The sequence below is a fragment of the Myotis lucifugus genome, unplaced genomic scaffold (genome assembly GCF_000147115.1).
Source record: "Myotis lucifugus unplaced genomic scaffold, Myoluc2.0 scaffold_28, whole genome shotgun sequence".
NCBI classification, from domain to species: Eukaryota; Metazoa; Chordata; class Mammalia; order Chiroptera; family Vespertilionidae; genus Myotis; species Myotis lucifugus.
The window spans coordinates 6,319,837-6,336,115 of NW_005871076.1; the positions used below are offsets into that span (position 1 = coordinate 6,319,837).

Genomic DNA, 16,279 nt, shown 5'->3' on the forward strand with positions numbered 1-16,279 from the left:
GCTAGATGGGTATAGTTCTTTTTATGCACTTACTGACCATTAGTATAAATTCTTTAGAGAAATATCTACTCAGATTCTTGGTATTCACTGAATGGGTAATGAAAGTAGTATGAAAATGAGCTGAGAGAATAATAAATTAAGATTTCTAAGCTCTGGTAGGAAGGGAGTGCTAGGGGGTTGGTGAAGGAATTAAGCAAAAGAGAAAAAAGAGAGAAAGAACTCATGGACACAGACAACAGTGTGGTGAATGCAGTGGGGGGTGGGGGGAGTGGAAGAGGGTATATGGGGGTTAAGTGGTGCTGCAAAAAAACCACCAAAATTTTAAAAAATACTAAAAAGTTTTCTAAGTACAAGGTGCTTATGGGTTATTAAAAATAAATGTTTCTAATGCAACTTGGAAGGGAAGCAAAGATAAGAGGAAACTGATGGTGAGGGAGTGGAGATCTGGATGAAGCAGAAAAATAGTTATCATAGAGGCATTTGAGCACACAAACTTGATGGTATGAGTTGGGGATGTTTTTTTTTCTAGGTAAAATAAGAACCACAGCCCTAACCTGTTTGGCTCAGTGGATAGAGCGTCGGCCTGCAGACTGAAAGGTCTCAGGTTCGATTCCGGTCAAAGGCATGTACCTTGGTTGCGGGCACATCCCCAGTAGGAGGTGTGCAGGAGGCGGCTGATTGATGTTTCTCTCTCATCGATGTTTCTAACTCTCTATCCCTCTCCCTTCCTCTCTGTAAAAAACCAAAATATATTAAAAAAAAAAAAAAAAAAAAAGAACCAAATACCTACAGGTCATGTGTATAATTCCCAAATGATTGGAGGGATATGCCAAAGAATCAGCCCCCCAAAACTGCAGTTGTAACAAACTGAAGTATTAGACCTGCTAGACTGGTGCAACTGTTCCTCTTTCCCACTAAACAACAGGAAGTGAAAACTATCAAGACAATCAGTAAAAGATTCCAAGGCATATGGGGACTATGTCATCCAGTTAGTAATTACTAATAGCCCACTACTTTCTAAAGTGTATGGGTTTGCATGATAAATTATTTGGAAGAAAAGCCATCCTATCTTTCTCGTGTTATGTTGTGGTCTCCCATATTTTCATTTCAAGGCTTGTTTTTTGTCTCTTTTTCTTCTTGCCATTCATTACCACTAGGTGCTTCACCATTGTGGACTATTAACTTCATTAATTAACTCATTAATTCATTCATGTTTCAATGAATCAGAGTGAAACAAGGCCTTGTAAGAATATTTGTCTGAAGAAAATGTTTCCAATGAGAGCCAAGTAAACACAGACCAGGACTTAATTATATGTTTTAAATACTAAGATAATTTTCCCTTACAAAGAGAAAATTGCTTTCTTTTGTTCTGTAATATATCTTATTGCATACAGTATAATGGAGGAACAGCACCTTGCCTAAGGTTAACTTTCTCATTTGACTACAAAACTTTCTCATTTTTACAAAGGACACCTGATAAATGGAACTGCCTTATGATTCAGCAATCCCACTTCTGGGAATTATGTGAAGGAACCCGAAATACTGATTCAAAAGAATATATGCACCCCTAATATTCATTGCAGCGTTATTTACAATAGCCAAGATCTGGAAACAGCCCAAGTGTCCATCAGTAGATGAGTGGATAAAAAAACTGTGGTACATTTATACAATGGCATACTACATGGCCATAAAAAAAGGAAACTTTACCCTTTGCAACATCATGAATGGACCTGGAGATGATTATGCTGAGTGAAATAAGCCAGTCAGAGAAAGACAAATATCATATGATCTCTTATATGTCGAATCTAATGTACAAAATAAACGGACAAACAAAATACATACAGAGGCATGGAACAGACTGACAGTTGTCAGAGGGGAGGAGAGTTGGAGGGCTGGATGAAAAAGGTGAAGGGATTAAGCAAAAAATACCAACAATAAACATATACATAACACACAGACACAGATGTGGCGATAATCAGAAGGAAAGGAGGGTGGAGGTAGGTGCAGGTGGGCAAAGGGGGCGGGAGGAATGGGGTAGAAAGAGACTTTACTCTGGATGGTGAGCACATGGTGCAGTGTGTACATGATGTGTTACTGAACTGTACACTTGAAGCCTGTATGGTTTTATTAACCAATGTCACCCTAAAAAAGAGAGATCATCTCTAAAATGCCCTCCTCAAATTTTAAAGACTCGATTGTCAGAAACCTGTTGTTGGCAGGGTTTTGTTTTGTTTTTTCCTTTCCTTCCCTAGCCAGCACCGAATGAACTAAAAAACCGAAATATTTTAAGTAGCTATGGTGGACTAAAAGTTAGGCACATCTATAAGCAAGACAATGTCGGGGACATATGGGGATACAGTGTCAGGTCTTTCCTAAAACAGTTTTTCCTTGTGAGAGTGTATAAAGCTGGGGGCTCTGTGCTCAGATGGAGGCAGGACCCCTCTGTGATGAACAGAGTGAGAGAGAATGCAGCCACAAAGTAGAAGGCAATGCAGAGAGGGAGAGGGAGAGGGAGAGGGAGAGGGAGGGAGAGAGAGAGAGAGAGAGAGAGAGAGAGAGAGAGAGACCGACCTGACCTGCTTCATTTCTTGCTGATGAGAACAGCAAATCACCAAAAATGTGGGTGCTTTCTCCCCTCAAACAACAAAATAAAGCCATTTTCAGATTACTTCCTCCTCAACTCAAGTTTAATCTCCAATATTTGAAGTTCAAGTCATGTGACTACTAAAAAGTTATTATTTTAGAACAGAATTTCCCATTTCCAAAAGTTAATTTTGGTACAGGGGACCGGAAAATGGGGACAAAAACTCTTCCCTCCCCTCCAGAAAGGAAGAATGAGAACTAGGAGCCAACTTCAAACTGTAGGTGGGGCCACTAAAGAGCTGCCCCTAGGGAAGCTGCACCCAGCAGAGGGGCCAGGGCTGCCTGAATGCAGGGCCCTGGGCATGAAGCACAAAAAAACAGCCTGGAAAATCCTAACAGGCATTCCATCCTTGGACAGATGGTGACAGTAGTGTCACAATAAGGAAACATACACTTTTAACCCCTAGAGTGCCGGGGAGCGCCATCGCGCTCCTGTCTTTCGCCAAAAGTGCCGGGAGTGCTATCAAAGCTTCGAAATGGTGTCCAGTTCTAAGTCTGCTTTTATTAGTGATGATGATATTGCTAAATATGTCAATGTAGTAAAGGTTTCCTTAAGTTTTTGAATATGTAACTTCATTTACTTGCGATTCATAATTTTTTTCCTAAACTGCTGTAAAATCAGCAAAAATGCCTTGGCAATTTTAGCATAGTTCCTAGGATATTGGTTGGCACTCAAAGGGTTAATGTAATAACTGTCTATATGCTATAGTATATTAAATACCACCTTAAACTCCTGGTGAATTAACTAACTAATCTAGTTTAGATCATTGGCTTTGACTGGAGTCTGTTATCAAACAAGCCACTGACTGCAGAAGAGAATACCAGGGGGCTAGAAACCCCCCACCCACCCACTCCCATGAGCCGAGCTCAGTGTCTGCATCAGGATGAAGAGAAAGGAGAGGGCTCCACTCAAATCCCTCTTCCTCAAAGTAACAGCTACCTTGAAGGGGAGAGTCCTTTGAGCATGAAACACATGGACCAAGGCAGGCCACATGCAGCTCCCAAAAGTGTTTGGTTTACCCTCCTCAAAGAATTGCAACATTTTAAAATTTGTTACCAATCATTTAAAATTGAAACTTGACAGAAACATCTGAACTGCTGACTTCTCTTTAAAAATAATGAAAGGACCTCGCAGCACGCACATCGCCATTTTCATTAGGCTCTATCTACTAGACTCCTCATGTGATTTTTTCCCCTGGGCTTTAAGATCATTTATATAAATATTCTTGGTAGGTGTGATCAGCGTATGTTACCATCTGTTTCAGCCGATATGTGAAAGCACTGTCGCTTTTCAAACATTTAAAAACCAAATGGAGAACTAAAGACATTAAAAACAAATACTGATAGGGCAAAATGGCAAACTTAAGGAGAGAATGCCAAATCTTGAGAAACATGCTCTAAATTTATTTCATACAACTTGGTCATACATTAACTTTCTGGAGGTTATTCAATCCATTGTGTTTATTATCTATCTGTACAGCTAGCAATCACTAGATTTCATCACTGGATTAAAGCTGAGGAACTGTCCATCACATAATGTGGATTCACAAACTGAGCCCATCACACTAATATTTAGATGAAGCAACTCTCATTGGGAAACTAGCCACATGGTTGAGAATGACAGCAAATGCCCTAAACTAACCTGCATACTAGTTAGGATCTCAAATTAGTAACCGGGTTTACTTATTTCCATCACCTACCTTGACTGTCAGAAATTATTTATATGAAAGAGTACTGGACAGAGTATATTTTAAAGTTGGTTGCAGACGTAACACAGAAATTTCCTTCCTGTGATCTCTATTCCATTACTCCAGTTCCCTTGCTTATTCCCATTTATTCGTGGCCACTGCCATCTGGCAGGCCATTTAGAGAGAGGTAAATGTAAATCCTCCAAGTATGCCCATGAGCATTCTCTATCTGGCAAATTGGAGAGGCAATCTCTTCCACTGAAACAGCATTTACACTGCTTATTTTGCCTGGGAGTGGCAAGGAGTACCAGGCCACACAAATAGGATCCGTTCCCCTCATGGGATACACCATTCTTCTATGTGCTTCAGAGTATTTCTCGCTTAACCTAATCCCATCACCAGTCTTCCAATATACCATTATAAATGGAGAAAAGTTCTCAAGCTTTTACTTTGGTAGCTGGCTTAATTACATCATTAATATCTGTATCATAAAGCTACTTTAGGACACTACAGAGTAAGGGTTCCAGCTCTTGAATCTTTCCCCCTCCTTCCCCAACACAGAAACACCCAAATACTGGGCATTAGGATGGAGGGCAGGTGGGTAGCTATTATACTTTTAGGCTTGTGGGGTGACCATCATGATTACAGGACTGCCAGATGTTGCAGGTAGCCCTTCGTTCAAGAAGGATGTAGACTGAATAGTGTGGTCACTGCACACCCCCTATTTGCGATCAGTGGAGGACATTATGCATTTTTATTTATTTAAGATGTTTTATTTTATTTTAAGATGTTTTAATTGATTTTTTTGGGGGGGGGAGGGGGAGGGGGAGCGGGGGAGAAACATCGATATGAGAGCAGAACATCGATTGGCTGCCTCCTGCACACCTCCTACAGCGGATCAAACCTGCAACCCAGGCATGTGCACTGACCGGGAATTGAGCCTGAGACCTCTCAGTGCACAGGACCATGCCCACCCGAGTCACACTGGCCAGGGTACTATGCATTTTTAATGAAGGGCAAGAGGATAGAACATGTGATGCCCTGAGGAAATGTCACTTGAAGTTAAACAAATTTCTCCAAGATTTGCAGACTCTGAATCAGTGTTTTGTCTCTAAGACTTCTATCTAAAATCCTAAAAACAAAACCAACAAAATAAACCTCATCTCCACTCTAACCAAAATTCAGTCTGTTGGTACCTTACAGCATTGCTGGTCATACTTTACCTGAGGGCAGAGGGCTTCTAGCTGGCTCGCAGACATTCGAACAAGCTTTACACCTTCTTCATTGTTTGAAATAGAGCAGGCCAAGTTGGCGACCTAGAAGAAGGAACACATAAAAAGATCTTTGAAGATTTTTCTCTTGGACTGCAAAGAAAAACAAACATACACTTACCCCCATCCCTGACCTTTACAGCTTATAAGGACACGTTTGGTTTTTTTCTAGCTCTGTCCTGAGGAAATTATAGATTCGTAACACAGGTCACACTGTAAGCTGGTGGCCGAACCTTGAAACGTTCCACGGCCTGTAACTTACAGGCTTTACATGGGCTCTAACCTGCCTAAACAGTCACTTCAGACAGAGGTTCTCCCAGTGAGGGCAATAACATGAGAAAAGCTGTGGCATCAAGGGCATCAGGAAAGAATTGTTGATATACTCAAATAAAAATGTACTTTGCAGCTGTTCTTGAAGTAAGGAAATATAAATTCTAAGTTATTATTCTCATTTGACATGTGAATGGATGCTTTTCATTTGAACACAAGGTTATTTTTCAAATAAAAAAATAGCATTAAGAAAACATCAAGGCCATCCTCATCAGAAAAGGAAGAAGAAACAGGGATGATGTTCTATCATTAAGAACAAAACTGTCCTCCAACTGGGTTCTCAAAAGCACTGACAGCTGGACTCTTTCCTGAACAATGCTATTTCACTCAAACTAAAATCTTTACCTCCCCTCCAACCCTCAGTGACAGTGCTCATGCCAATCTTCCCAAGCTGTGTCATACTTCCTCTGCCGTAGCTCTGGCTATGCTGAGAATGTTGCTCTGTAGTGACTGCTAGGGCTGTGATCACCTATCCATGTTCCTAAATGAACAGGCTTGCCAATTCCATTAGTAACATGGAGACCAACTGAATACATGGTGGTGAGACACATCTTTCCCCCAGTTGCAAAGTGAATTATGAATGGCAGTTGAATATCAGAGGTACTTTCCAAGAATTTAAATGCCAGAGTAAACAAGGGCAGTGACAATAACCTTTGATTTTTTTTCACTCCTCCACCCAATTTAAGCACACAAAGGCACAAGAAAAATTATATACCATTATGGCTGTTGTTTGCTGTGTTACAGTTGGGGATTATCATTTTTCTGTAAGACTGCTAACTATCAGAATCCTGCAATGCTAATCACAAGAAGAAACAAAAGAACGAACATGCATTTAAAAATAAAAGGTAAGGAAACAGAAAATTAAATCAGGTCTTTAATGTTTAGTGGCCTTCAAAATCACATAAAGAAGTAACAGATATACTCCCTGAAGACTACAATCCTACTTTCTGGTGTCGCCGGGACTTGAGCCAAGAGACACTTTGCTCTTTATGATGACAATTTATAGAGCTGATTGAAGATTCCTATTTGTTTTGAAGTTACTACGAAATATGACTAAGCTAACTTTTGTAAACTTTTAAAAAACACTATCCCTCAATTATATATTTTATGATGCTATAATGAAGGAGAAAGCTTAAATTAGATGAGTTCATGAATCTACAACTTCTACTGTCATAAGAAGGAATTTTGAAAACCAAATGTAAAATGTGAGGGTGACACTAAACTAGCAGTTTGGAGCTAACAGAGGCCCCTGTGAGATGAGTGTGCTAATGCCCAGCACCCCGTCCATGCCCACCATTGAAGAGGCCAGCCAAATGTTAGCTGCAGGAAGGCCTGTCACTGTGTTTCTGCCTTCCATGCTCTAGTCTCTACTCATACACTCTCCTTTCAATTTATGTTCTCCCAATTGTATGAATCTGGAAAAACATTTTTAAATTAAGAAGCAAACAGATTATATAAAGTGTTTTCTACTATAGGTCAGACACATGAGTGTGTGTGGCTGAGGGTGAAATGGCTGACTTCTGTAAAGCATCTTTCCTGATATAAATCCTAACAAAACAAAGGTTATGGAAGACTTGTTCTTTATTTTTAAAACATTGTTTACAAACATTTCTAATGTACTGCTGAAGCAGCAATGTTCAACAGGAGCACGCTGCCTGTTTCAGGAAGCCACCCTGCCTGACCTGGGAGGAGGCAGCGGGTGCCTGTCACTGACAGTCTTCTCCAGATGGATGCTCAATTCACCCCCCAGGGACAGGCTACTCACTTCTAACAATGACAAATGTGCAAATGCAGTATCTCAACCATAGCTCTCTGAGAGGCTAACCTCATATACTAGTGCCAGGCTACAGTGAAAACGGGGTGAGGGGAGGGGCTTCCTAAATGCCTCCTTCTGGGGCTCTAGGAATCTGGGATGGCAGCTAATACTGAGACTGTGAATTAAAAACACTCAGAGCAGCTAACTCCCAGAGAACCTGGCAGAGCTGAGACTTAGTAATGAGCAGTATCTCTACATTTGTTCTGGGAATAAATTATTACATCTTTGCTATCACAGTAACTTGAGGTATTAACAATTTAAATGTCTTTGGTCCTGTTAATCCAAGAGGTAGGCTGAGACTGACACTATGACTACTAGCTTTGAAATCATGAAGCCCCCCCCCCCCCGATTTTAGAGAGAGAGGAAGGGAGAGAGAGAAAGGGAGGGGGAGGGAGAGAGCAACATTGATTTGTTGTTCCACTTATTTATGCATTTATTGGTTGTTTCTTGTACGTGCCCTGTCCGGGGATTGAACCCCAACCTTGACATAAACAGGATGATGCTCTAATCAACTGAGCTACCCAGCCAGGGCATGAAGGCCTCTTTTGCACTGCTTCTGCCTAACTAACCCATGTAAGTCTGGATCTTGTTAAAGAGCAGAATATTTCAGAAAACTTGCAACTCACTGATAAAAAAAACAGCCCTGGGTTTTTGCTGGTTTCAGGAGTAGTCCAGTAACAATCTGTGCTGTGAAGGAGACTGTCACAGCAGGGCTGTGTCAGATCAACAAATATGACGATTTGTACATGACAGAAAAACAACTTTTCAGACATTTAGAAAAGCTCTACCTTTATTCCACACCTGATTTTCTTTCCTTAAATAAAATTTATGAAACCAAGTTTGTAGTAATAAAATGTCCCATTATGACTATTTCCCTCTACTGTAAATGTACTGATGACTTTAAATAAAGTGCAGATTGTTCAAGTCATATACAGTTCTTCCCACTGCCCTCAGTAACTGCTCATGGCTTTACATTCGGATGAAATGTGACACTGCCCCTTACTCTGGAACCTGTGCAGGAAGGTTTTTTCTGTTCTTGGTGATAAATTAATGACCTACTCTAACATCTCATCCACTCTGTGGCATAAAACAAGTAGAAAACTGTGGAAAAGGAAACTTTTAACGTCTAAGTGGTAACATCACGACCTAGGTAAGAGGCCATAAGCTCACAACCTGCATCATTTGCCATTGGCTGCAAGTCAAGCTAACACCTGAGTTTTTGCCTTTAAAATGATTGAGTCTGGACTCTCAAAAAATCCAAAATAATAGTAACTCAACTTTTCCAAACTTGTCATATATCTGAGAAGTCCCAACTGCATGTCATATAAATTTCAAAACCACTCAAGAAACTTCTAATAATTACTCCCCAACCAACAGGGAAAATGATGATGGAACAGAGGTCAAACCTGCATATTCCCAATTTCCAGAGAAGGTGCTGGCTACCTTATTAGGAGGAACAAGGTATGTTACCAAAAAATGAAGTATGCATGGGTGATAGAAAAGTTCCACACTGGATTGTGGTGAAGTTTGCATCGTACTGTAAATTTAGTAAAAAAATCACTGAATTGTATACTTAAAATGGGTAATATTTATGTTACATAAATTGTATCTCAATAATGCTGTTTTTTGTTTTTATTTTTTAATGCAGGTAAGTGATTAAAGGAAACTGTCAGAGGCTAGAAATGAGAAAGCAGAAATTCAGAAAGGCAAGCAAGCACTGAAAACAGTGTTCACTTGGAGTAGGAGTGGGTGGGAATGGGGTACAAACTATTCTGTGATCAGAACTTGTTTTTTGTTTGTTTGTTTTTAATATATTTTTATTGATTTCAGAGAGGAAGAGATAGAAACATCAATGATGAGAGAGAATCATTAATCGGCTGCCTCCTGCACACCCCCCACAGGGGTTAAAGTACAGAAATTACATTATTTACTTGGCCCAAAAAACTTTTAGGCTTAGGAGGTCATGTGTTAGTAGTATCCCTAAACAACTGGCAGAAGCAAATATAAATGGAAATTTTCTCGGATGAAAGGTGATCTAATCCCAGGCCTCAAAGAATTCCCATATACAAAATGCCAGAATGTGAAGTCACAATAAAAATGCAGAAAGTACATAAGGAAATAAGCCATCTGGGGTAGAGTAAGCAAAAGAACTGAGTAATCAAATCCACAATAACTGCAGATACTCAAATGATCAAACATGGAATATTAAAAATATTTCTTATGTTAATTGACCTAAAAAAAAAAAGTAACCAAAGTAGAGACTAGGAAAAAACACACTCAAAATGACGAGGCAGATTTGAGCCCTCGCCTATGTGGCTCATCCCATGCACACGGTAGGGTTTCAGGTTGGATTCCCAGGCAGGGCACAAATCTAGGTTATGAGTTTGAGCCCCAGGCAGGGTGTAAACGGGAAGCATTTGATGTTTCTCTTAATGTTTTTCTCTCCCACTCTCTTCTCCCTTCCTCTCTCTAGAATCAATGAAAAACAGATCCTCAGGTGAGGATTTTTTTTAAAATTACTAATGAGGATTTTAAAAAACACACAAAACTAGGCAGATTTGAGAAAGATCAAAATTCAATTTCGCGTGAAAAGTTATAACATCTGGCACTCCCAGAAATTTAAAATAATCTTGACTAAACACTGCTGAAGGAAGAATTACTAACCTGTAAAGTCAAACTTAAGAATTACTTAAAAACAAAACAAAACAGGAATTTCTATAATATGGAAGTCATAAAAGAAATTATGAGATATGCAAGATAAACTGAGAAGGGCTACTATTCAACTATGAGGAATTTCAGAAGGAAAGAGAGAAAAAAAATGGAACAGAGGCAATACTTAAATTTTTCAAAGTGAATGAAATTCAAATTTTAGATTTGGGAAGACAAATTCTAAGCAGGATAAATAAAAGAAATCTAGCCCTGGTTGGTTTGGCTTGGTGGTTAGGAGGGTCTAAGTTGGATTCCTGGTCAAGGGCATTACCGTGCCCCAGGGTGTGTGCAGGAGGCAACCTATTGATATCTCTCTCTCACTTCGTTGTTTCTCTCTTTCTCTCTCCCCCCTCCCTTCTTTCCACTATCTCTAAAAATCAATGGAAAAAATATCTCTGGGTGAGGATTAACCACCCCCCCCAAAAAAAGGTCCACACCCTGACACACTGTAATGAAGCTTTAGAACAACAATGACAAGATTTTTTTTTAAAATATATTTTTATTGATTTCAGAGAGGAAAGGAGAAGGAGAGAGAGATAGAAACATCAATGATGAGAGAGAATCACTGATCGGCTGCCTCCTGCGAGCCCTCCACTGGGGATCAAGCCTGCACCTGTGCATGCGCCCTTGACTGGAATGGGACCTGGCACCCTTTAGTTCGCATTATCCACTGAGCCAAACTGGCTAGGGCAAGACAAGATTTTTATACAGCCAGAAAGTAAATACAAATTATGACTCATGACTTTTCAATAAAAACCATGGAAGCCAGAGATAAAGAATATCTTCAGCCCGGGCCAGTTTGGCTCAGTGGATAGAGCATCGGCCTGCAGACTGAAGGGTCCCAGGCTCAATCCCCAGTAGGGGGCATGCAAGAGGCAGCCAATCCATGACTCTCAATTATCATCATTGATGTTTCTCTCTCTCTCTCTCCCCCTTCCTCTTTGAAATAAATAAAAATATATTTTAAAAAAAGAATTAGAGCACAATAAAGACATTAAGTTAAAACAAAAACAACCTGAGAGTATTTACTCCACACATATCTTCCTCCCTCCCACTAAAGGAATTTCTAATGACTATGCTTCAGGAAGAAGGGAAATAATCCCAGAAGGGAGGTTTAATATGCAAAAGAAGAAATGGGAAGCAATAAAAATATGGTAAAATTTATGCAAACTTGAAAAAAACAAATAAAGCAATACCAATAGTATCTAATTCAGGGGGCTATAATTTAAGAGAATCAAAATACTGGACAATATTTAAATTGGAGAATGGAGTTAAAACATTCTAAGACAGTGGTCACCAACCTTTCGGACCTCATGGACCACCAGTGGTCCGTCGACCACCGGTTGGTGACTGCTGCTCCAAAGTTTTCCTTAAATCAGCGGTCGCCAAACTTTCGGACCTCACAGACCACAGACCACTGGTTGGTGACCACTGTTCTAAGAGACTTACATTGTTTCAGGAGAAAAAGATACTGATTAACTTTATCCTCTGAGTTAAACATGCTTGCTAAAATAGCCAGTTACCACTAATGAAACAGAGGGTATATGATTTCCAAACAAGAAGGGGGGAAAAAAGAAAAAAGGAAATGGGAAGGCTCAATCAATCCAAAAACAGGAGGAGAAAGAAGGATAGAAACAGAGGCATAAGGAGAGAACAGCCCTGGCTGGTTTGGCTCAGTGGATGGAGCATCGGGCTGCGGACTGAGGGGTCCCGGGTTCGATTCCGGTGGAGGGCACAGGCCCAGATTGTGGACTCGATCCCCAGTGGGGGGCGTGCAGGAAGCAGCCGATCAATGATTATCTCTCATCGTTGGTGTTTCTCTCTCTCTCTCTCCCCCTCTCCCTTCCTCTGAAATAAATTTTTTTAAAAATTATAAAAAACAAAAACAAAAAGGAGAGAACAAAATGCAATGGTAAAATGAATCCACATGTCATAATAATGAATGTATATGTACTAAACTCTCTAACAGAAAAGAAAAATCCTGCTAAGCTGAATAACAACTAAGCATATGCTCTTTACAAGGTACATTTAAAACATAACAAAACAAAGGTTGAAGTTTATTTTTAAAAAGGAGAAAGCAATGCTGAGATGATCAGGAGAAAGCACACAGACTCACAGCCCTCTGTCCTCCCAATATTGTCACTGGGAAGCTGAAGGCCATATGCTGGTTAGCCCCTCACCAGATCACAGCTGCCTGGATCTCAACTCAGTAGCAATGGAATGTTATGATCTTGCCTTTTTAGAAGAAACTTACAAGAAAATCATGTGGAATCTATCACTATATGTTAAAATGTTGAGGACCCCCCCCCCACCTACTTAATCATTAACTGTCCCTTATAGAAAAACCCTACGTAAGGATTTTTTTTTAATGTTTTTTATTGATTTTTTTTTTTAGAGAGAGAGGAAGGGAGAGGGATAGAGGGATAGAAACATTGATGAGAGATAAGTGTCATCGATCGGCTGCCTCTTACATGCCCCCTGCTGGGGATCAAGCCCACAACCCAGGTATGTACCCTGACTGGGAACCAGTGACCTCTTGGTTCCTAGGTTGACACTCAATTGCTGAGCCAAGCCAACCAGGCTGTAAGGATTCTTTTTACATTTTATTTTTAAGATAGGCTTACTTTCCCTGGGGGAAAAAGAAGGGGGGGGAGCATCCTTCCTCCATTTTAAAGACAAGGACTACACAATTAACTGTTTCATCCTTTTCTCCCTGCTACCAGGAAGTGCAGTGTCAAATCCGAACTCAAGATTGGCAATTATAGATCATAATTGTCTATTACTCTTTTTCTAGGGTCTGGTTTTCTGCATATAACTTATTTTATATGGTTTAATTCTAAATAAGCTATGTCAAATCTAATTTTAGGAAGAGGTAAGATATAACTGTAAGCATCTCTAGCAACAGGATTAGGAGTAGTGAATTTACTACAACATCATAAACTATTTTAAACAACTTGGATATTTTGTATTTTTAAAAGGGTTTCATTTGTAAATCACCACCCAGATGATACTGTAATAAGTTCCATTTATGTGGCAGCATATATACCACTTTAAAAGTTCCCTATTTATATCTAACTACCTGAATTATCTATTAGTAAAGGTAGAATGGGTGCCTGTCTAAATATTAGTCCATCTGTTCGACTGATGAGGAAATAGGAAGCCTACACTCTTTCCTGAATCAGGGCCAAGGCTGGGCAGAGTGCTTCCTTAACCATCCTTATCAGTGGTCCAAGAGAAAAGAATCCTGATGCTCCTGAGAACAATGTTCACCCACTGCCTTCACTTGACTGTCCCTAAGTTTGACTGGGTGGTTAAGTTCAACCAAAAATGTTGGTTAGGGGAGAAGGTGCTAAAATAGTATATGCAAGACACTTTTGTCACACACAGCCCCATTAATCTGAACTTAGACCTTTGAAAATGTGAGAAGACCACACTCAATATGGTTAGAAAATTCTTCTGGAATCTAAGGCTAGCATTCCCCCCAAGAACACCTCACTGCTTTCATGCAAATGTCCTATAGTCCTAAAAAGTTGAAGCTTCATTTAATTTGCTATTTGCAAGAATTTCATCCTATAGTATTATACAGAGGCAATGAGAAAATACCCAAGATATCACAGGTAGATCGTATAAGGTCAGTGTTTAATTCAACTGCTCTTTCCAGTCTTCTTCAAGGCCACTTTACTACACAGTATCAGCATACCACAGAATAAAAGTTAAAATGCAGATCATTCAATTTGCAGTTCAAACACATTTCAAGCCAATAAAGCCATACCCTATGAAGTCCTGGATAATGGGAAATACTTGGAAGGTGGAAGGGGAGCCCCACAAGTAATGATAATCCAGCTCAATAGCAACCAATTCATTTACATTTTGGTTCTTAACTCAAGACAAAGAACAAGATATCATCTTACTGTAGCAAGTTCATTATAATAAGGGGCCCATTTTAATACAATGCCTGGGGCTAAAGGAAAAGGGATACTAAATGATATATAGTTTTTACAGGCAAGATTTCATGAATGGCATTTTTTTCTATTTCACTCTGAATTTGTGAAACTGAGAAGGGGCTCAGAAGAGAGCAAAATTAAAGGGGAAAACAAATTGATCTTTAGCTACTAAGCTGTTTACAAAGGTGGTGGGCAAAGAATGAAGTAAAAAGAATATATGGGTGTTGCATTATTGGCAAAAAGGTATTTCTGACAGAAAATAAATTTTTCACCTCAATACACTTTAAATTGAAGAACTTAAAGAAATCATTAACTTAATGTGAGGAAGAGTCAAATATAAAAGATAGTTATCGCTTCCTGAAGTATAGCCATGCCCTTTTATAAACAAACTAGAGGCCCGATGCACGAAATTTATGCAAGGGGCTCAGCCCTCGCAGCCTCGGCCGGCCCTTGCTCCGGCTTTGTCCTGAAGATCGTTCTGCTGTTCAGTCTAATTAGCATATTAGCTCTTTATTATATAGGATGAAAACAAAGCCCTCAGTGCTAGAAACAGAAGAAAATGGTGAAGAGAAGTGTTACCCAGCTCACCAACACTGACCCTCAGCTCCTACTCCCCTACTTACTGGCCTTGGACAGCACAACCTCTACACACCCTTCACATAAGAAAGCAGGCTTCAATGCCTTCAATATGTAGGAAGGTACTGGATTTCACTGACAACTGTGCTGCACGTGAGTTAGTCAGAGGTCCTAGGCAGACTTTGTGAAAATAAGTTCAGAGCAAGCTCACAGCAAACACTGTTACTTGCTTTTTCAAGTAAAATCACAAAGGTCATTTAATAAGGATCCAATAGGTAGCCAGCAGCACACAGCCTTCCGAACAACTGTGTGCACATAGAGGGACTGGAGAAATTTCTCTCTTCATACATAAAACCTCAAGAGTCAGTATGTGGCTTTATTCTTAAAACTAAGCCTGTATTTCCATAATGTGATATACAAAGAAGACACCACTAAAGGTTTCCCTTTCTAAGTGGGTGTTATCCCTAATACTACTCAAAAAACTATTAATACATTTGAAGCAACTTTACATGGCACCCCAAATTAAAGCATAACCTTTTTATACTATTTTATCTGGTCAGAGGGGAAAGTATTTCTATTAAAGCAATAAAGAAGACTTCCACAAACCAAATTAGCAAGCGCCAACACATCTGCTCCAATTTTATTTTGGTCACGTATTAAAATGCTGCTTAAATAACAGCTTTTGCTCAGCTTCCTTTCAAATGCTGATAAAATGGATAATTTTTTTCACATATAATCTCAGCACCATTTATGCTACATTATAAAGAACATATACACTATATACATTTATTTTGATTGTCACTCTCTCTTTAGAATAAGGTAATCTTATGCTTATTACATTTGAGAACCAGTAGATTCATTCCTCTAATTGCTACTGAGCACCTACTATGTTCCAGGCACTGTTCTAGGCCCATGTTCTAAAAAAACTTACATTCTATTAGAGCATGGTGTCAGGACAGAGAAGAAAAAAATGAAACAAACCCAATAATTTCAGATAGTGAAAAGTGTTATGAGGGATATATATCAGGTGACAGGATGAAAAAAATGGCAAAGGGTGGTATGGAGGGAATGAGGGATCCACAAAAACCTCTCTGCAGAAGTAACATTTGGGCAGAGACCTGTATGATGAGAAGTGGACAGAGCATTCCAGGCAGAGGGCCCAGGGAGTGAAGAAGATATGAGGTGGTGACATGTCTGGGTATGGTATGCTTGAAGAGAAAGAAGTACTAAGTAGTCTAGCATGGGGGGACTAAAAGGTAAGACAGACATAGGACAATAGGCAGTTGGAAAGACAGTCAGGGT

The 16,279-nt window shown here is 39.7% G+C and overlaps 1 protein-coding gene across 5 annotated transcripts in view; it reads right to left on the bottom strand.

Moving 5' to 3' along the window:
* The window catches only part of CTNNA1 (catenin alpha 1), a 171,511-nt gene that overhangs the window by 19,271 nt on the left and 135,961 nt on the right, over positions 1-16,279 (bottom strand). For all 5 annotated transcript variants that reach the window (XM_023752104.1, XM_023752105.1, XM_023752106.1 and 2 more), the window contains exon 10: positions 5,555-5,647. In XM_023752104.1, coding sequence (XP_023607872.1) covers positions 5,555-5,647 — 93 coding nt within the window. The remainder of the gene's footprint in view (positions 1-5,554; positions 5,648-16,279) is intronic.